General features: G+C 40.2%; 1 protein-coding gene across 1 annotated transcript in view; it reads right to left on the reverse strand.

The window, feature by feature from the left end:
• pdhx (pyruvate dehydrogenase complex component X) overlaps positions 1–23,925 on the reverse strand; it is a 125,922-nt gene that overhangs the window by 53,540 nt on the left and 48,457 nt on the right. The window contains exons 3-4 of the mRNA XM_060914999.1: positions 13,056–13,156; positions 302–483 (exon numbers count right to left, since the gene is read on the reverse strand). Coding sequence (XP_060770982.1) covers positions 302–483; positions 13,056–13,156 — 283 coding nt within the window. The remainder of the gene's footprint in view (positions 1–301; positions 484–13,055; positions 13,157–23,925) is intronic.

Below are 23,925 nucleotides of genomic sequence, written 5' to 3' on the forward strand. Positions count from 1 at the left end.
TCACAGTCCATTCATAGCTTCCATAATGTTAAACATGATCAATATTATGGGGAATGTTGGCCGTTTCGTGTGAAAACCTAGACTTCATGTGATGACAGAGACCCAAACCAATATGAGCTGAGCTGAATTGTTCTGATTCATGATAAAAATGTGGATTATTTTCTACTTGACAAATCTTGTAGCATGGAACAGTTTGGTGACTGACGGAATGTAAATCTCTCATATCCAACATTCATGAGGTGTGCAGAAATATTCTACTATGACCCAGGCATTAAAGGGCAGCATTGTCATTTTTACTTACAGTCCAACAGCAGGTGCAGCTCCAGGTGCTAGCGAGGGCGGCGTAGCTGAAGGTGGGTGAGGAGCTGGAGCAGGCTGGGAGGAGACAAGAGGAGGGATTTCCACTTGTTTCCAGTCTTCCCCTTCTTCAACCATCAAAGCAATAAGAGTCCCTAAACGCACATTTTTACTCCCTTCCTCCATCTGGGATAGAGATACATACACATACATAATACGTATCACATTTTATATATATATATATATATATATATATATATATATATATATATATATATATATATGTGGGTGACATATTTGGCCAAAAAAAAAATATATTTTTAAATCTCAAATTTAAGTCATGGAATTCATTGGATTATATTCTACCAACTCTTATATTTCCAAATACATATGTGGTCTTGCAGATTTTGTCCTGAAATGTACATTTATTCACTAGTTTATGGACTTGGTGATTAAAATTGTCATATGGTGTGACATGAACGTTATTGTGCATTAAATTAAAAAAGGGTATAATGTGATATTGTAAGTCAATTTATCCTGATTCTTTGTCATTACTATATAAAAGTATATCATTTCTTATGTGCAAATATGTTACAATTTGATTGTTTTATTTTATCAACACCCATAGAAAGACGATTACTCGTAATCTTTCAATATACTTCAAATTAATTTGGGTATACCTTGTTATAAAAGTACCAAAATGCTTGTAACCTTTGCTGGCACTATTCCCCATCTGTCACACTGATGAATTTATGATTAATAACCAAAAAGCCTTTTTTTTTTTTCAAAATTCTGAACGTCACCCCAAATGACATGGCGTCACGCCATATGCATTTACTTTGCATTCAAGAGTGAGTGAGTGAATCTGCATGAGTGAGTGAGTGAGTGAGTGAGTGTGTGCGCGCGCGTGCGTGCCTACTCATGCAAGCGTGTGTATGTTTATCTGTAGAGCTTTCTTTGAGCCGAGTTTTTCCAAGTATAATGTGCTTTTCAACTTGGTCTCAACATAACTGCACATTGTACAACTGGCATAGGCTACTTGATGCAGCCCCCTGCATCACTAAGTTGCTCGTCTCTTCCTCAGGACCTCCTCTCTGCTTACAGAATCTGCATTTAATCTCTCCCTGCATTTCCTTGTTCTTTCTTTACTCGCCATCTACTGAAATCTGCCTCAAACTGAAAATAAATAAATGGAAACATTTAAGTGGCAAAATACTGTAGTTTAACATGTATTCTGCTTCAAAATAGGATCTTATGGAAGTAGAGATTCACCAAACTGAGTTGGTGTATAAATATTAAATTTGTGAATAATATAGTATCAAAATGTGTTAAAAGGACAAAATATTCAACAAACTTAACTGTTAGTTATAAAATATGTATCTAAGAGCATTATTTATGTATTTAAATGCAGTTCATATCATATATAGTGTGACAAAATAATCATATGGTGTGACAAGAAAACCCTGTCACAGCTTATGATGTTGTGTCACACCATATGAGGTTTCATGTACTTAGCATGATATTACGCAATGTGCCTTTATGCTAACATGCTAAAACCATGCTAACTACAATATGACAATATAGTTTTAAAGATAATATTGACTGAAAAGTAATTTCATTTTGGCATTTTTGTGTAAAATGAGTCACACCAAAAGACAGTGCAAAAAGGAACTGAAGCAGGAGTGCCGGATATACTTGATTTTTTTGAAAACATGGAGAGAGAACTCGCCTTCTAACTTTCAGTGTCCTTCTGAGGTGTTGTTCTTCCTCCTGAAAGAAGGAGGACCCCCACTTCCCAAAGGTCTCCAAACAATTGCCCGTTTAAAAAAAGGAATATGGCGGCACACCATTTGGGACAAAATGTTTTAGTTAAGGGTGGCTTCAAAATATTGTGTGTGAACTTTTAGCCAAGTAGTCTCACAAGTAGACATCTGAGCTATCAATATATGATTGAATAAACAGAAAATGAATTCTTTTTTTTTTGTTTTTATTCAAAATCAAACTTTGTGAAATGTGCTTGGGACAGTCATGCCATATGAGTTTTTTCTGGTTTGGTTGAAAATTGTGAAAAAATGGAAACTTAAATCACATGAATGCTCTGTATGTTCATATAAAACAGCACTTTCTGAACAATATCACCACAGTTTTTGATATATTTTTCTATAATTTACTTATCTTTGACACACTGGACCATGTCATGTCAACCACCCATATATACACACACACACACACACACACACACACACACACGTCGACTTACGGCTGCGTTTGGTTACGACTGACCAGTCGTAAACCGATCTGGTCGTAGGTTGGCCTATGTTAAATGAACACAAGTATATTGTGATGTGTAATAATATTGTAATCATCTTAAAGTCTTATTTTATCAACATTTTCTTATTTCATTACCTTGGCTCATTATTTGGTTTAAGTCAAACACTGCATACTACACTGCGTGCAATACAATTCGTTTAATATGTGCAAAACAAAAAATACAAAATACAGGTGTGAAAAATAGAAAACATTTTAGTTTGAAACATACCAAAATACAAATGTAAAACATAGCAAAATACAAAAAAAACCCCCCACAACTTAGTGACCGCTGGCATGACTGGTGCTTGGCTGTGGGTCGTCTACATCATCATTAGCTGTTGCAGCGCTAGGGCTGGCTGGAGGATTTACTCTTTTCATAAACATGGTAAGCCTCGTCTGAATTGTTTGTTTCTTTTTCTCCTCATAAATTTCACGATATGGACGAAGCGCGTCATGTACCATCCGTTCAAACCTTGCAAATCGTTCTATGTTTGGGTCCATTGCTTCAAACGGACACGGGAGAAGTTTACTGTACCGGGATACTGCTCACACTGAGCAGCGTGCGTGGCGAGAGGCTGGATGCTGGGCGATGCCGAGAGCTGGGGCGGAAACTGTCATACGCTCAGCTAGCTCAGCTGGGAAACACTCGCCAGTCGTAACCAGACGGTCGTAAAGTTGATCGGTCATAAGTTGCATAGGTCATAAGTCGATGTACCTAGGCCAATGTATGAGAAATTATTAACTCAGGAATGTATTAAAGAACATATCCAGATCAACAGGATAATTTTAACTACTCAGTGAAAGTCCACTGTTAATGCCATTAAAAATAGGGACATGCTCATTTGGAAACAAATGAATATTTATGCAAGTGTAAATACATCCCTCACCTGACAAGTCATATGATAACCCTCACCCTCCCCAGTAAATTGCATCGTAGCACACTGCCTATAATCTCCATTCCCACCATACAGTAATCTTGGAAAACAAAATGTAGTTGGTGCACACAAATAAATTATGCCCAAACTGATCTGTGGATAGATTTCCTTTGAGTTCAGGTTAATTGTTTTATACAAACCAAGATTTTCAATACAAAAATCTTTTGCATAGATCTGGAAATGAGAACAATACAGGAAGCTAGCTGTCAAGGAGTTATGAGATCATGCAAAGAAATATGTTCAATTTGACCAAATGGAAACACTTCTGACCAAGTAAATGTGTGTGTATGTATGTATGTATGTATGTGTGTATATATATATATATATATATATATATATATATATATATATATATATATATATATATGTGTGTGTGTATTTATATATATATATATATATATATATATATATATATATATATATATATATAAAATTTATTACATACACACACATTCAAAAGTTTGGGGTCACTTTGAAATGTCCTTATTTTTGAAAGAAAAGCACTGTTCTTTTCAATGAAGATCACTTTAAACTAATCAGAAATCCACTCTATACATTGCTAATGTGCTAAATGACTATTCTAGCTGCAAATGTCTGGTTTTTGGTGCAATATCTCCATAGGTGTATAGAGGCCCATTTCCAGCAACTATCACGCCAGTGTTCTAATGGTACAATGTGTTTGCTCATTGCCTCAGAAGGCTAATGGATGATTAGAAAACCCTTGTACAATCATGTTAGCACCGCTGAAAACAGTTGAGCTCTTTAGAGAAGCTATAAAACTGACCTTCCTTTGAGCAGATTGAGTTTCTGGAGCATCATATTTGTGGGGTCGATTAAATGCTCAAAATGGCCAGAAAAATGGCTTGACTATATTTTCTATTCATTTTACAACTTATGGTGGGAAATAAAAGTGTGACTTTTCATGGAAAACACAAAATTGTCTGGGTGACCCCAAACTTTTGAACGGTAGTGTGTGTATATATATATATACACACACACACACACACATATACACATACACACACACATATACACATACATACACACACACACTCAGGGTGCGATTTGTCAAAAAACCAGAAGGGGGGATGTTTTTTTTTTTTTAATCATGAAACGTCACAAAATTAAGGTAACAATAGGCTAACAGCTCAATAACATCCGATGATATCAAATGAATAACACTAAATGAAAACGAACACTAAATCAGAGATAGTAAATTCATCTTCCTATCTCTCTGACTAAATACACGAACACTAACACACAACAAAGTTCGCATTGCTTGTCGCGTTGCTGTGATGTTTCTCTCCCTCCGGATTAAATGGACAGTGACTCGAAAATCACTAAAATACATACTAAATACTAAATGAACAGTTTGCTCTGATGGCGCAGTTCATGTGGCCTTTTCTGCTTTCCCGTCGGTGCGCTATCCGCCGCGTTTCGCCCTTCTTTAATCCACATTTCTGCGAATTTCTCAGCAGGGAAGGAACACACGTCTGGCCCACTGACAGCGAGGAAAAGAAGGCTGTCAGTGTGGATACACATTCATTCTGTTGCGCTCATCAGTAAGGATGTGATTCATGGCGCTAAATCCACGTTCACACTCTGGATATTGTTATTATCTACAATGTATCTATTTGCTGGGGACGTTCGTGAACATCAAAGCTGCCACTTCGGGTCATTTTGAAAGCGAGTGCAGTGTAGACCATAGAAAACTGTGTCACAACATGCCTGTCATGTCAACTTTTTTTTTGGTTGGTTTGTTTTATTGACAGGGTTTTGTCCCCGAGGATTTTTTTTTCAGCAGAGATAAAAACCGGGGGGGGGGGGGGGGGGGGGGGGGGGGGGATGATCCCCACCATCCCCCCCAGCAAATCACACCCAGTATATATATATATATATATATATATATAAAATAAAGTGTGTGTGTATATATATGTGCGTGTATTATGTGTGCGCGCGCACGCCACAATCCAGAGAGAAGATGCATTACCAAGGTTGATATTTTTCATTTTGCAAAGATATTGCTCTCAGACTTTTTTGCTTAATTGTAAAAACCTTGTCTATATGTTATTTCAGACACACCCTGTATATAAATCAGGATTAATATAATTCAATGATCATGAGCCAATATAACAGGCAGGCTCTAGCATCCTGTGCTGTTTATTCAAATGCCTGTGATGAAGCCAGTGAAAATGAGAAAGTGAGAATAAAAGAAGGCATGAGAGAGGGAAATCAATTTAAGAAGGGCTGAATGGCAACTGAGTCATCATTCCTCCACAGGGCGCAGTCCTACCAAAGTAAAAACAAGTCATGACTAAGAACAAAACAGACAAAATTCTTAATTAAAGCACAATGTTAAAGGTCCAGTTTGGTTAAAAATAAAATGTACACATTTTTGTCTAAACCAAAATCAGCAAAAACTTGGTTGTGCTTTTTTAGTTTTGTACTCGAAGTAAATGTAGCTCGCAAACAGTTGAGCATGATGTAAACTGAGTCTAAATCATCACTTGATCCATAACTAGGATGTATGAACTGTCATTACTGAACAGTTAAAATTCTTATTAGTTCACAGGGTAAAAATAATGCTTAAACTGCGCCCGCGCACACACAAAAATGATCTTTATACCATTTTATATTTCCTTGTACTCCAAATATCTATCAAATAAAACTCATATTCGAAACTGAATAAGATGCTAAACACTAGGGAAATTGCCAACAAAATGTCTTTTACTCAAAACATCTTGTTCCGAAATATTCCTGGTCTAATGACTACATGTGGAACGTAAAAGGCTCGGTCACTGCTGTATTATAGAACATGAATACATGTCAGTTATATGTCCTGTATTATACACATGTCTAAAGACATGGATGATGGGCCAAGAGAACTCAGACAATGCTTAACAGACTTCATGTCTCCGATTTTGGAGGAATTCTATTGTTAATTGGGAGTGTTAAGTAATTACTTAGAAACGGACAATGGAAATGCCTAATAAAAGCCCCATTTTGCCATGGTTCTCTTTTTTCGTGCAAGCACTTACAATAAAAATAAGCAGCTGCCACACAGAAAGTAGAAAATCTACAGGGCTCTGGGAGGTTGGTAATAACGCAAACATATACTACCTACATAAAATCAACATTAAAAAACAATTACTCTGTAGCATTTGCTGAGTAACTTAAGTCTTTTCAGCTGCAGCAATTAGTAATGGTAAGTACATGAACTGGGGGGGGGGGGACAAAATGGTTAACATGGGTGGCTGATTTAAAAATCCTAAATAGATCAATGTTTCAATCAAATTTGTTAACACAGAGCTAAATTTCTTAGTCAATACTTCCATAAAAAAAAGGTTTGGAAGCAAAGTATACAAGTTCACTCAAACTGGACTTAGCTTTTAATATCAACTACAGTATATGGCCAAAAGCATTCGGGCACCTGACCATCACATCTACATGTGGGTATTCCCCAAACTGCTTCCACGAATTTTGATGCACATAATTGCATAGGATGCCTTTGTATGCTGCAGCATTACCAATTTCACTTCACTGGAAGCAAGGGACCCAGAATGACAAATGTCCCTGTGCACAAAGCAAGCTCCATAAAAAGGTGCGGTTTGCCAAGGTTGGCAGGCAGAAGCTTGAGTGCCCGCCACAGAGCCCTGACCTCAACCTTAAACTCCTCTCAGTTTTAGTCCCCCCTTTGCTGTTATTATAACCTCCAATCTTCTGGAAGGCTTTCTACTAGATGTTTAACAAGCATAAATGAGATGTTTAACAAGGAAATATGGGTGTGGTTGGTCAGGTGTACACAAACAGTTGGCCATAGTTTACATCTGTTGATGCTTCTAGACACATCAGAGATGTTCCTGGAATGCTCAGGTGTTTCAGCTCTTTCAACATCACCCTCTTCCAAGTAAGCCAGCTGAAGTTGGTCAGGCCCCAGCTTGTGCCCAGATGGTGAGCTCATGAGTGTCCCCATGGCTCTTCTGTCTTGAGCCACAGCTATCCTAAGGCTCTCTGCCATTTTGGTGATATTACGGATGGTGATATTATGGATGATATTTACTTCTCCAATCCTACAAAACCCATCATGCCAAGGGCTTTAGACAGAGATCTAGAGGCAAAACCCTGGCTTTCAATATCTATTGGCAAACACCATGCCCTCCAGCTGCCCTACTAGAAGTTGCTGAGCATGCGATCATATTCAGCCAGCTTCCTTCCAAAGGCCTCTTTTGAGGGGTCTCCCTAAGGGCTTGTAAGCTCCAGCAGGACAACAGGCTGACAAACAGCAGGACAATGTTTGCTATCAAAGTGAGAGTTACTATGTGACTAGGGAACCTCAGCTACTGCTCAAGGTCTACCAATAGCTCAGAATTCCTGCAGATGTTTTCACTCGGGGACAAATGATGCTTATGTGCTCTGATGGTGATGATACTCTTGGTAGGGTGGGATCCCTTGGCCAGCCTGACTTTGTAGCATCTGTTCCATAGTGCCATTGAACAGATGCTTAGGACACGTTACATGATTCCACACTTGGCACAATGGGCAGGTTGGTGACTATCATCACATAGATCCACATGTGAATCTGGGATGGGCTAGGAAGCACATTATATACTGCATGGCTGAGAAATGTGATCCTGGGGGGGGAATATTAATAAGATACGTTTGACTATTTAATTCATTAACTGTCATTATACGTTTTTGATAAACTAGGGACTCTTAAATATATTTCGGTTAAAATCAGAGATGGCACCAATCTGATACCCAGTAATGGCTTGGTCCAATATTCGCAAAAATCGTAGACTGGATAGCAAAGAAAACATGTCTGATATCAGATCTTTCTGGACAAAAGACTGGAATTGGGTTTGGAAAAGTTTTGTTGTATAGTTTTCGCTTCTTCAGACTGATTTGACTATATACGTGATGCTTTATTATATTTACAAGTTAGTGATTGTGTAAAAGCATCAAAGTGTGAAGTGCTTCAGTTAAAAAAAAAGAAAAAGAATAAAATATTGGAAGGGAATCTGTCAGCTGATACTGAAGGTCTTCAGAACTTCAATACTTTATTATTGGTATCAGAAAATAAAATCTTGTACCGTGCCATTTGTTGTTAAAGTAAAAATCTAATGATGCAAATTGAGTCCCAGAGACGGAAAATCTAACATGCCAATTTACTATACTTTCTGAAGTAATGGTTACATCTACAGTCTGAAAGCATTATTTGCCCATCTGGAAGAGCCCTTAAAGGTTCTATGAAAAGAGAGGGTTTTCCTTTCAGAACAAGAAACCTTTTCAGCAAGAGCATTTAACCATCCAAAGCACCTCTGACAAACCTTATTTTAAAATATTTTAGCTTAGACAACTAGCTAGGTGTTTGTAGTGGCTGTAAAACAACGTGGTATTACCAAACTGTGTGTGAAATCTTTGTATATTCATTGGATCAAGGCAACAAGATGGCCCTAGGGCATCTTGTTGCTAGTTTCTCAGGCATTAAAATAACATGGAAAATGTTTTATTATACTACATTGATTATTTATAATGAAAATTGTGTTCACCAGATCAGTCAGGGCTACACTCCACCATTCTTCTTCTGGTCACAGATGGCAAGGCTTAATTGGACTGAAATGAAGAGGTCAACACTGCCATCACTTGAATGGACTGGGAAACTGCACACTAGCACTTGCCTTTTTGTTTAATCTTCTCCAGATTGTTGGGTTCACAAACACTTGCTTTAAGACTTTAATACAAAAAAAGTATGCATTCAGTAGTGCCAGCTAAAAGTAATAGAGAAGCGCTGCTACAATAAACAAGGATCTGTGCATAGACATAGTCCATGAATATCCTCTACAGATCACACATATGTGAGACTATGAGGGAGGTGGTTTGGCTTCCTTATCTCACAAAAAAAAAACACCACACACCCCACCAAGCACATTGATTGGGTAAAAGGAGCATCAAGGATTGCCATGATCAAATCAAAACACCCTGGTGCTTGTTACTAGGCAGAGAAGCAGTGAGCTGGTCTTATGGGAGATTTACAGCAAGAGTGCATTTGTTTTTTTGTGAATAATTCAAAAACAAATGATGTGAAAGATGCACAAAGTACCTCAGGGCTGCCCCTAATAAACAATAGTTATTCTTCAATCTTTGAGATTCATGATCTCCTTTGCTCCTGTGGAGCAGAAAAAAAAAAAATATATATATATATATATATATATATATATATATATATATATATATATATATATATATATATGCACACACTGATTTTAACAACAGTGCAGAATAGTATACTGACCCAGTGCTCATAATTCCTCTAGATCATGTATTATTAACAACTAAATTTTCACTAGCTAGCTAGAGTTAACAGGCTAGCTCTGACCACCAGACCCGGACATATACAGTGTCTCAGTGAAAGTCCCTAATTTCACTACACTTTCTGGCCTCAAGCACCGCTCTGAAAGATAATGGAGTAAACCTTTTCACTTCAACCACAGCTTATATTTTAGCTAGCAAACATTTGGTGCTAGGTTAAGTCTGAAGTGCCTGCATGCATCATATTTTTAATTCATATTTTATATGAATTAAATTAGGAGGAGAAGCCCACTAATGAAAACCTTTCATGTTAATATAACCAAGTTTATGGGAACCCATTAATATACTCTGGTAACTCCCTTGCTATTGATAAACATGGGGTAAAAATAGTAAAAGTTGAAGTCCCACTGAATTGGAGCTACAGATGGTGGATGGCACAGGGCAGGCGGCAGGGTGTAGTGGAAGGAAGCTAAGACATACTGTGCTAACGAAATGAAAGCAGCAACATGAAGCAGCAAATCTTCACTGACTCAGTGTTTTTGTTTTTCATTATTAGTGGTTTGTATACATGCATACTTGTGTATACCCCCCCAAAAAAAGCCACTAAAAGAACAAAAAAAAAAAACCTTCCTTCCTAAATTCTATGTAATTTAAAAACAGTGAAATGTAAATCATAACAGAAGTTTCTGAAATCTGATTTTATGATTTGTACATAATCTGATCAGAAACATGAACCAACAAGATAAAAAGGTCAGAGTTGGTGTCAGGTTGTCTTTAAGGTCAACCTAACACAACAATAATAATAATAATAATAATAATAATAATAATAATAATAATAATAATAATAAATATAATTATTATTAAAACAGCATTCAAAGCAATCGCACCAGGACCCATTTAGATGATAAAAGACACATAGAACAGACACAATGGGGGCAATTACTGAAAAATCAATAGCACCCATCAAATCCATGAAAAACATGCTGGCTTTCTTCTCATGGACATGAAACAAAACCTTGAAAGAAGAGTTAAAAGTACTGAACTTTTGGATACCATCCCCTCATGCAGAAAATGACACCAGCACATCTGAATCTTAAATCTTTACTCTCCAGCCCATCCATCTCCTCACAAGGTTCCACTTCTCTGCTACTGTAAATGCAGTACCATACAGCCACTCTCTCCATGTCAATACTATTACAGCAATTTCAAAGTGAAGGATTTCAAATGATGGATTTTAGATAGACTGACATTGTCTGTTTGATGTGGGAGATGATCTGTGAATTCAAATCCATATTGCTACTTCCCAGGACACTTCTAAACACATAAGCGCTGAGAATAGTAGATTATTGCTCCATACACCTCGACAAACAACTGTTCCAGACAGAAGTACAGAGATGCTCAGAGAAATTTCATTTGAACCTTGAGCATGTTTAATTTATTTACCATCACATAGCAATAAACATGAAGATGGGTGTTCATGGTGCAGGTGCTTTGCAAGATGGAGGTGGTTAACTAATTCATTCCTTCTGCTCTTACTTTAAGCCCCCAACCACCATCCCCATGGCCTGTTGCCATGGAAACTCCCTTGCAGAGGAAGCTGAGATATGTATCTATCCATGCTTAAAAGGTCAGCTTTTTATTGCAATATTTTAATGTGACTATTACAGGCTAATCAGTTTGCGCAGGCACACACACATCTAGACTGTGCATGTGATTTTACTCAAAACAGCTTAATTTATTTGAGTCTAACAATTGATTGATGGGATTTTCAAAAAATAAATAAATAAAAATCTATACACAAAACCCAGTTATTACTCTGCATAATCAAGCAATGCATTTTTTTAATACTACACTTTAGATCAGGCCCACCAGCCAGGTAAAACACATCAGGATGAAGGTCCATCCCCCACCCAGACAGACACACCAGCTGTATTTCTCATTATTACTCTCCGCTGGATTCCTGTTACAACAATGAGAAAATGTGGAAATAACAAAACCTTCATTAGCTATATTTAGATGCAGCCTAATTATCTAATAATTTACCAATATATTTTGATTCTGATTGGTATATCAGTTGGAGTTTAAAAAAAAAAAAAAAAAAACAGCATCAAGTTAATTTTGTACATTTGAATTTAATTCCTCTCCAATTGAAAGACTGGACAAGTCTGATAATCTGTTTAATAATCTGCTAAATAGAAGAATTTGGAATGTAAAATTCTTATCACAATGGAAATCTGTACACAGATCCTGCATAGAGCATGTGCAGGTAACACAACATAGCTCACAGGCCATGTTCAAAAATTCCCAAGTGCAGAAACAACACGTAAAAGATTTACATAACAGACAAGGTGGCTGGGAGACAGGAGATGTGTTAGTTTATTATTTCAACATGAAAAGACATGGGGCACAAGTTTTTTCTCCCTTTCTGTCCAACATGGACACTGGGAGTCCCAATTTGTTGAGATGGACATGGTCGGTATACGCTTACCGTGTCTGGTGGGAATTCTAGTTCAAAACTATGACTTTCTGTGTTTGTGGGCTGAATAAGAAGTGTTTGAAACATAAAATTAACTGTGACTAAATTTACTGACTGGTGTCATGGGCTTGTTATGATAACATTGCTATAACATATCCTCATATATACCAATTTGGTTTGGATTACAAGAAATGACAACTGCATGTAAACATGGACACTAAGATGGCTTAACTGTGGTAAACTGATTAAGCTATACAGAGGTCATTGGATTATGGAAATGAATCTATGACTGACAATTCTGTTCTCTGCTGATGGAAGGCTTTTAACTATAAAGAGGCAAAAAGGGAGGTTTTCATAGCAAACAGACAAATCCCTCACATCTTCTGTTTAAGAAATCCTGCTTCCCTCATCAACACATTAAATGTGATAGACAGGGAATGAGGCTGACCTGCTACTGCACTAAATAAAGAGACAAAAGCAAGAAAAGGAGCCAGAGGCTTCTTAAGGCCTGGTTTTACTCCTCTAGTCCACCGTAGGCTTAATAAGAAACTCTGACTGGAAGAGAGGCAATGCTCGCTCTCTCTCACAGACACACAGCCTCGAAATGAGATTAGGTAGAAAGCTTACGGTGAGAGGTCTCCGGGGACTGAAACTAATATGGTGAAATCAGTTTCATTTTCACTCAACACCCATTTCATTTCTAGTACCATCCTACCACACACACTCACCAGGATTTTAGCTAGTATTCCATCGTCATTGGATTCCATGGTAACCACAGCCTTGTCTGTCTCAATTTCGCAGAGAGCATCGCCAGCTGCCACCACCTCACCTGTTCTCACACACACACAAACAAATAATTAAAAAAAAAGTGTGCATATGCATATTTTATATATATATCACATTTAATAGATTTTGTTCCATTGACATAAGCATGGAATTTCTTCCTTACGCAGTAAATTTCATCCTGTATAACTATCTAAGCCTAAAAAGTGATCTACCTTTAGGTCACCCTACTACCCAGACTATGGATGTCTCTCAGGCAGAGATTAAATTGGGCCGGGGCCCTCTGGAGCTCAGCTCCGCCTCCTCGCCTCGGCAGTACAGCCAGCAGGAGCTGAGCTCCCTCTGCTTCAGTGTTTATAATACTTTTATTCATTTTCATCTATTCTAAAAACACCATCAATATGAGAGTTTGTCAATAATGATTTAGACAAAAAGATAAGCTAAAGTGAATTACACCCATCAATTTAAAAAAACAAATTTTCATTGGAATTATCACTGAATGCACATGCGCTGCGAGAATGCGTGACATCACACAGCATCATCATACATTTAAATGTTAACGTTAATGGACTTCAGCTCAAGAGATTGGCACCACTGTTTTCTATCAGTCCGTCATACTTTATATTTTATGAGGATTTATGTCGTACGGAGTTGTAACTACCTGGTAAACACGATGCCTTAGCAAAGTAGACAGAGGCAAGTCATGGTTCTTTTGTCTTTAGTTGAGAAACTTTCTCAGGCAAAATACACTAGTGCAGCAGATGACATAAGTAACGTTAGCTAACACTGACAGACATAGGATGTTCGTCGAAAAATTCACGCCTCCACTTGCTCAAGTTCAGATCTTTTTGTCTGTAGTTCTGTCATATTTTATCTTCATTTACTAAGTTGTAGCTGTTTTCTGTGTTTTTAGCTTTTAGGTAAATATCAGAAAATTGAGTTCGCTAATTTAATGGATGCCCGCTAACCTATCTTTGCGCATGGAACGTTAGCAAACCTCCCTTGTGATCGTGAGAACTGGCAGCCTGGACTTTTCCATTGGCTAGCGCGCTCGACTCCCAATCCAATGTTGCTTTGGTCGGCCAAAGTTATGAGGTTGCTGTGGGGTACTAAGATTAGACTAAATAAGATTAAACGATTCAGACATCCCTAGTCTCCCGGACGCTCTAGGAGTCTCCCCAGGAGCATGTAGACAGAGACAAGAAAGGCAGGAGAAACTTGATCTAAGTCCTATTTGGAAAGTTGTAAATTAAGTTGTAATGACTGGCTATTACTGATATGTGGTTTGATGTTGTGACATGCAAGTTAGTTTAGCAAACAATTGATTTGACTGATGTAAATTTATGGTGTGAGATGTAAAGAACTATTGTTAATATGTGAATTGATGGTGTGAGATGTAAACAAGTAATGCAAATAGTGTAGATTGAGGAGATGTAAATAACTATTGCTAATATGTGAATTGGTGGTGTATATTGTGAATAAGTTTTACAAATTACAGTGTCGATTGATGGTGAAACGTAGGCTTAAGTTACCAATATGTGCATTGATGGAAGATATAAATAAGTAGACCATAAGTTGATAAAATATGCATTAAACTGATGGTGCGATAAATAAAAATATTTTGAGAGATATTGACCACTATGAGTGAAGGGCTCCCCCTCCTTACAAAAGCCAATTTAACCACTGATCTCAGGTGAAATGAAAAATCATCATCATACAAGTTGAGAAGAAAAATGGCATATTGTAATATATGCAATGAAATATAAAACTACATATTAATATTATAGAATGTTTGATGCTTGCTGAAGAAATTCAGCAACATCAATCTAAAGGAGAAACACAGCAGCACATGATAATGTACCGCCATCTCCACTCGCATTCGAGACATGGGAGTGCTCATGAATATATTTACATTTAATTAACCATGAAAAAATGCTACAATTAGAAGCGTCTGTCTCTCTGTCTCTCTCTCACTCACACACACACACTCTCTCTTTTGATCCATAGTATACGAAAGAAATAAAGTGGATTGTGAAACTTATAGCCCAGAGGGACTAGTATTAATATTTGAAAATATTCCTCTACAGTGTAATCACTTCAAATGGCATTCAACCAGAAAACCCCCATTGTTGTTAGGCTCATTTGGATCATATGACAAACCCATCAGACAGTTAATAGTAAAGCTCAAGGTGACAAGGGTCAGGAAACAATAACAGGAGAAAATGTATAAATCTGAATAATCAGAGCAGAATAACAACTCAGCCATGCACATACTTCTCACACTCGCACCCTTCTTGCAACAGAGGCTGAAATACTCACTGATGCATACTGATGTTTTCTTTTCACACCACAAGTGTGCTGGAGTCCAATATTAAGCCAAACAGCCCTGAGGTACCAAAGTGTGAATATACAAGAGAGAAAAATAGACACACTGTGTCATTCATGCAAAACACCCTGGTGTTGTTTTGGCTTGTTATGATCTGTAAAGCCAAGTTCATGGTGCCACGAATAAACAACAAATATTACTCTCATGCAATAAACTATACATGTCTAATACACTAATTCATCTCAAAAAATTAAAATTTGTGAAAAAGTTCTTTTTTTGTAATTTAATTCAAACAAAACTTTCATATATTCTATATTTATTACACAAAGTGAAATATTTCAAGCCTTTGGTTTCATTTTGATGATTATGGCTTACAGCTTACGAAAATGAGAAATCCAGTCTCAAATTATTAGAATGCACTAATGTGAGATGCACAAGTGTGTTTATTTATTCATTACACACACACACACACCTTGATTATTGGCTATTGGTACCCCTTGTGAAGATTCGTAAAAAAAAGTGCGTGCATGTGTGTGTGTGGGGGGGGGGATGAGCATAAATCCAGCTTTTGTTGCTTCATCTCATACTGAAAAAATGAGAAAAAGTCCAACCTTTAATTGAAAAATTTATTCTGAAGAAAAACAGACCCCTAAATCATGAAATTATTATTTTCAACAAAGCACGTGTCACTATTATTGCCACCCCATGTATTTAAAGGTCCCATGGCATGGTGGTTTGTTGATGCTTTAAACGGGCTCGTGGAGGTTTCCGGATGTTATATCCGCAGCCTTTCTCGAAATGAACCCTCGGCACGTAGATATAGCCTCCTGGGAGAAAGCCCCATTTCAGAGCTTTTCCCAGTGCGTCGTTTTGCTAATGAGAAGCAGGAGGCGGGGAAGGGTAGAGGGTGGGGGCGGGTCTTATAATTAATATTCATGACATGTAAACGTATTACCTCTGATTGGCTAACAGCACTGTGTCGCTACCTCCAGTGGGTCAGAACAAGCGGATGTGGGTGTCTTACTATGGCGAGAGAGAAGGAACAAACCGCGAAGGGAAAAATACTGCGCGCTGACGTCATTAAGGTGCGACGCGAGGAAATAAAATAAATTCAACAAATGTTTGGGTTTTTACTGAACAAACAAACAAATAAAATGAACGAGTGACTTAAAAAGAATGTGGGTGTCTTTGTAAAAAAACTGTTTTGATTGGCTATTATAACAGAGCATGCTGCATGCTTTTTGGTTTTGTAGCGCAGAGTACCTGGCTAACTGCAGGAAGCGGTTAGCTGCACAGCTAATGTAGCCATTGCAAGGCTAACGTGGCACCGATTTTAAAACACGACAAAACGACTTAACAGTTATACACTTACTTGTTCGCTGTTTGTGGCTGATGCGGCAGGGATGCTTGGTACGGACCCAGGCTTCAGTGACAGTTGATGTGCAAAACCTGCCCTGTACTGTCCCAAGTTGTGGAAACATTCATCAGGAAAATGCTTCTGACAAACATACACCGTCTTAGGTAGACTCGACGGCGTATTATTGGAGTAAATAAAATTAAGCCACTGCGTCTTCAGGGGCTCTCCCGTCGGCAGTAAAAACAGACTCTTTTCTGTGTTGTCACATCCATGTACAGCACAACTTCCATGTTTGGTGGCAACTTTTGAGCTGGGCGGGCAATCCATAGAGTGGTGGGAATCCGGGGGGGGGGGGGGGATCATCTCCCTTGCTGACGTCGGCAAGGGAAGAGCTTCTCAACGCGCCGTTTTGACGTGCCACTCTCAAATATTGGGCATAGTTTGGTTTACACATTATGAAATTTCTAGCCACTGGGGTGACTTAAGAAGGTCAGAGGAACTCATTTTAACGTTAAAAAACCTCAGAAAGTGAAAATTTCATGCCATGGGACCTTTAACACTTTGACTGACCTCCCTTTGCCAGTAAAACAGCACTGAGCCTTCTCCTATAACATTTTATAAGGTTGGATTCCTCTTTACACAATCTCTCTAGATCATCCAGGGTCCTCAGCCCGCTCTCGTGCACTCTCCCCTTTAGCTTAACCCACAGGTTTTCAATGGGGTTCAGGTCAGGGGACTGAGATAGCCATGGCAGAAAGCTTGCTTCTGTGGTCAGCTAACCATTTTTGTGTTGATTTGGACATATGATTCAAGCCATTGTCCTGCTGGAAGATCCATTGACAACCCAGTTTTAGTTTCCTGGCAGAGGAATCCAAAACACCTGCCCAGCTGATTGGGGCCCTGGAGTGTGCCCTTGCTATGCTGGACATCAGCAAGCAGGGAACCACAAAACCTCACATCAGGCCCCTGCACTCCCCCTGCTGGGCCAATGCAGAGCCCTAAAGATGTCCTTCACAACCAGCTTGCCCTCCCTCACCCCTCGATAGGGCCATGCCCACTGCTCACAAATCTCCATCACCTGCCCCAGCCTGGAAGCCATGGCTAACTGGTTACATTGACCACACGCCCTCATCTTCCAAGCACCTCATGTGGATAGGGGGACAATAAGTACAAGCTCTCCTCGACTCCAGCAGTACCATCACATTGGTCTGACCTGCCACCCTGCCTAAGTACCATGGTTCTATCAGGGTCACCTGCATGCAGAGGATGCATAAGAGGTGGCCACCACCCACATCCAGACTGGAAATGAGTGAGGTGAATGGAAGCTAACCATTGGTGTGGTTCCTGACCTCTCTGTCCCTCTCCTTCTAGGTAGAGATTGGCCCAGGTTCCAAGGAGCCGCTTGCTGCCAGAAGGATGAGGAGACAACAAGAACCCTGAAGGCCTGTGAACTGCACCACTCCAAGATGTGTGCCTGGCTGGAGAATGAGGATACTGATGCTTACATGCTGCTGAAGGAGAGTCAAACACCACCTCTGACCCACTTTCTCATGTGTATAAGCAGGTGATTCAAGAAGGGAACTTCAGACAGGAGCAGAAGCAGGATGAGTGGTGAAAGAGTTGTTGGGGGCAGGGACCAACAGTTGGGGCAGCCCCTCTAGTTCTTACTTCCTGGTCTGCCAGGACCTCTTCTACCACCACAAAGAGTGATGAGGCCAACCCATGGACCTGCTTGTAGTCCCTTGCTCAAAGGTGGAACTTGCAAAGCACCTTGCCCACTCCCCCACCGTGTGGGCTGTCACCTAGTGAGCCAGAACATCTCAGAGAAAACCCAAGATCAATTTCTCTAGCTATGGATGAAAGCTGAAGTGTGGAATTTGTCAATGCTGTCCCCGATGTCAGTGTACCACCTCCAAAAAACCTGCACCTGCTCTGCTTGTGCTTCTGCCCATTACTGGCATCTGCTTTGAGAGAGCGGGCATGGATGGGGGGGTCCCCTTCCCAAGTCTGCCCAGGGCCACAAGCATATACTCATCATTATAGACTATGCCATCCGATACCCTGAGGCAAGTCCTCTTCAGAAGGTCATGTCCAAAAACATTGCCAGGGAACTGGTTCTGCCGTTTCCCTGCACAGGGCTGCCAAAGGATCTACTCACAGACCCTTTGTGTCCAAACTAATGTCATGTGCGTCAGCTGTTGCAGGTGAAACATCCATCCCTCGGGTCTACCATCCCCAGACCAACAGATGAGTTGAGAGGTTCGACCATACTCTGAAGAGGATGCTGCAGCAAGTAGTGGATGAGGATGGCTGGAACTTGGACCTCTTTCTATATACTGTTCGCAATCCAGGAGACTCCACAAGTGTCAACAGGCTTCACCCCCTCTGAGCTCCTGTTCAGAAGGTCCTGGGACCACCTGGACATTGCAAAAGAGGCCTGGGAAGAGCAGCAGTCATCCTTCCGGACGAACATCAAGCATGTGAAGGAAATGAAGGATCGCATCAACAGGGAGGATATGTTCACTGCTCAAACTGAATAGAGCTGCCTCTACAACCACTCTGCCCAGCCATGAGAGTTCCAGCCTGGCAACTGCATCCAATTCCTCGCCCCACCACCAACTGCTAGTTCCTTGCATGGTAGCAGGGCCCCATCATCATGACTGAGCATGTTCAACCTGTTAACTACCACCTGCAACAGCCAGGTAAGAGAAGAGATAGACAACCTTACATTAACCTATTAAAATGCTGCATCAAGCCCATCTCACTGCTGTCAACCCATGCTATTGTCTCTTCAGAACCTCCAGGGCACACCCTGGTCCAACAAGGTAAGGACCTATCATGTCCCAGAGGCCCGCCATCATGCAATCGAGGAAGAAGTGGCTTGAATGCTACAGGACATTATAATTGAGGAGTCGATCAGGCTCTGGTCAAGCTGCATTGTAGCAGTGCCCAAGCCCGATGGAAGTCTGAGGTTCGACAATGACTTCAGGAACCTCAACATGGTCTCAGACTTGAACCCCCTTCTTAGAGTGGATGACTGAGTTTACCGACTAGAAAAGGTCCACTTTGTTTCCACCCTTGACCTTACCAAGGGCTATTGACAGGAGTCTGATGTCCCAAGCCCAGCTGAAAAATGCCTTTACCACCTCATCAGACCATTAGCAGTACCAGGTCCTCCTGTTCTGCCTCCATGGGGCTCCAGCGACATTCCAGCGCCTCATGGACATCGTGCTTTGCCCCCACTGAGAGTTTGCAGTAGACAACCTGGAAGATGTCATCATCCACCTGGGCCAACCACCATCTCAAAGTAATCCTGGGAAAGCTAAGAAAAGTCTGGGCTCACTGCCAACCCTCAGAAGTGTCATCTGGGGTGAAATGCAGTACCTGGGTTACTACATTGGCTAAGGGCTGCTCAAACCACAGGAGAATACAGAGGTGGTCCAGAACAATCTTGGCCCACCACCAAGCAACAGGTATGCATATTCTTGGGGCTGGCAGGATACTACTACAGATTCATGCCTAAACTCTCCTCTGTAGCTTCTCCCCTCTCTAACCTGACCAGGAAAGGAGAGCCAGATAAGATGCAGAGAACCAGCAAAACAGAACAGATATTCCAGGCCCTGAAGAACGCCCTCACTTGCCCCTGTCCTCTGAAACCTGGACTCTGACCTGTCATTCATTGTCCAGACAGACATTTCAGAGACAGGACTGGGTGCTGTGCTCTTGTAGGTCACAGAGGGTCAAGAGTATCCTATGCTGTACATTAGCCACAAACTGTTTTTCTTGCCAGGGGATAAATGTGGATGTGGAGAGAGAAGCCTTGGCCATCAAGTGGGTAATCATGGAGCTCTGGTACCATCTGTCTGGTCATCCCTTCATGTTAGTCACCACTTCAGTGGATAGCAGTAGCCAAAGACACCAATGCTTGTGTTACTTGCTGTCTCTGTCTCTCCAAGACTTCTCTTTCCGGGTCCAAAACACAGAGCTGGGACCCAGCACGGTAATGCCAACGGCCTCTCCAGGCACTACAGCCTCTGGGCCTAACCTTGGAGGATAGTAGGCTTAGAGCTGGGGGGAGGGGGTGTGACACAGCCCAAGGAACCCACCACCCAAGCAGCATACCGGCAGTCACTCCAATGCTCCTGTGGTGCTGAAAAGACAGCAATACTTCAGCACCACTATTTTGGACTGCCAAAAGCAACGTGGCCACAGGGCAGAGCCCACTGATTGCACACAGCTGGAGCAGCTTAAACGGAGCCTCCTCAAGCAGCTAAGGGAGAAGAAAGAGGTGCTACCACAGAAAGAGATTAGTTGGGTTCTTTTTGCACATGTCAACTGATTTCTCCCCTCTTCTCCTTGCACAGGTCACCTCCCTGATGCCAAAGATGACATGGAAGATGACAGATCACAGCACTCTCGAAGGCAACCATCTCCACTCTCGCTTCCAGTGGTGGATTGACAAGAGACCCAGACATGACCAGCCTCCACCCGAGACCCTGTGTTAGGCTGGCTCTGGCCCTCCAGCACCTGCACCATTCTCGCCTCTTGCACCTCCTCCACCTTTCTTTAATAATGAAAAGGGCACTTATAATATATACACATACATGGTGGAAGTATTGTTAATATTATTATGCTATATATGAATTATATCTATCTATCTCGCACACCCACACACAGTACTTTGTTATAGATTTGTTTTATGACGCCTACATTGAGTCAATACAAAAAATATTTGAGTTCCAAACATTCATTTTTCAGCACAAAATTAAACGTTACAGGAAAAACAAAAACATCACACATTTGTACCTGAGCACCATATTATTACATAAGTCAAGTCAACTTTATTGTCAAATATGCTATACATGCTTGACATACAGCACAGATGAAATTACAGTCCTCTCTGACCCACGGTGCAAACAGGCAATGCAATAAATAAAAAATAGAATAATTGAAAAACAATACAAAAAACAGTATAAACAATCTAGATAAGAACTGGACATAAACTAAACACTCAAAAATAGAATAACTGAAATAAACAACACAAGCAGTATAAACACTCTAGATAAGAACTAGACAGACGAAACACTCATTTTATATATATATCACACACACACACACACACACACACACACACACACACACACACACACACACAGAGTTAGGTCCATATACGTTTGGACACTGACACAAATTTTCTTTTTTTACCTGTTTACTGAAACATATTCAAGTTATATAATGGACATGGACATAAAGTCCTGACTTTCAGCTTTCATTTGAGGGTATCCACATTAAAATTGGATGAAGGGTTTAGGAGTTTCAGCTCCTTAACATGCGCCACCCTGTTTTTTTAAAGGGACCAAAAATAATTGGACAATTGACTCAAAGGCTATTTCATGGGCAGGTGTGGGCAGTTCCTTCGTTATGTCATTCTCAATTAAGCAGATAAAAGGCCTGGAGTTGATTTGAGGTGTGGCGCTTGCATTTGGAAGATTTTGCTGTGAAGAAAACATGCGGTCAAAGGAGCTCTCCATGCAGGTGAAACAAGCCATCCTTAAGCTGCGAAAACAGAAAAAAAAACCATCCGAGAAATTGCTACAATATTAGGAGTGGCAAAATCTACAGTTTGGTACATCCTGAGAGAGAGAGAGAGAGAGAGAGAGAGAGAAAGAAAGAAAGAACTGGTGAACTCATCAATGCAAAAAGACCTGGATGCCCACAGAAGACAACAGTGGTGGATGATCGCAGAATAATTTCCATGGTGAAGAGAAACCCCTTCACAACAGCCAACCAAGTGAACAACACTCTCCAGGAAGTAGGTGTATCAATATCCAAATCTACCATAAAGAGAAGACTGCATGAAAAGTAAATACAGAGGGTTCACTGCATGGTGCAAGACACCCATAAGCCTCAAGAATAAAAAGGCTAGATTGGACTTGGCTAAAAAACATTTAAAAAAGCCAGCACAGTTCTGGAAGAACATTCTTTGGACAGATGAAACCAAGATCACCCTCTACTAGAATGATGGAAAGAAAAAAGTGTGGCAAAGGCGTGGTACAGCTCATGATCCAAAGCATACCACATCATCTGTAAAACACGGTGGAGGCAGTGTGATGGCTTGGGCATGCATGGCTGCCAGTGGCACTGGGTCACTAGTGTTTATTGATGTGACACAGGACAGAAGCAGCCGGATTAATTCTGAGGTATTCAGAGACATACTGTGTGCTCAAATCCAGCCAAACTGATTGGTCGGCGTTTCATAATACAGATGGACAATGACCCAAAACATAAAGCCAAAACAACCCAGGAGTTTATTCAAGCAAAGAAGTGGAATATTCTTGAATGGCCAAGTCAGTCACCTGATCTCAACCCAATTGAGCATGCATTTCACTTGTTAAAGACTAAACTTCAGACAGAAAGGCCCACAAACAGCAACTGAAAACCGCTGCAGTAAAGGCCTGGCAGAGCATTAAAAAGGAGGAAACACAGCGTCTGGTGATGTCCATGAGTTCAAGACTTCAGGCAGTCATTGCCAACAAAGGGTTTTCAACCAAGGATGAGAAATGAACATTTTATTTACAATTATTTAATTTGTCCAATTACTTTTGAGCCCCTGAAATGAAGGGATTGTGTTTAAAAAATGCTTTAGTTCCTCACATTTTTATGCAAATCATTTTGTTCAACCCACTGAATTAAAGCTGAAAGTCTGAACTTCAACTGCATCTGAATTGTTTTGTTCAAAATTCATTGTGGTAATGTACAGAACCAAAATTAGAAAAAAAATGTCTCTGTCCAAATATTTATGGACCTAACTGTATACACACACACACACACACACTGAAGCAAATAAACATTCAAGGGCACTTGAGGTATAGCAGGTAAACAGGAGATAAGCAGAATAAACAAACTAATAGCTATTAAGATGAGGTAGTGCGGAATAGTGCAAATGAGCGAGGTAAAGTGAAATGTGCAGTCCCTGAGTTCAGTGAGAGAGAGTGTGTGTGTGTATATATATATATAAATAAAACGTGTGTGTGTTGGGGGGTGGGGGTGGGAACTGTGAGGGTGACATGTAGGGGTCGACCGATAATCGGCCTGGCCGATATATCGGGCCGATATTCTGCATTTTTAGGGT

The sequence above is a fragment of the Neoarius graeffei genome, chromosome 2 (genome assembly GCF_027579695.1).
Source record: "Neoarius graeffei isolate fNeoGra1 chromosome 2, fNeoGra1.pri, whole genome shotgun sequence".
In the NCBI taxonomy this organism is placed as follows: Eukaryota; Metazoa; Chordata; class Actinopteri; order Siluriformes; family Ariidae; genus Neoarius; species Neoarius graeffei.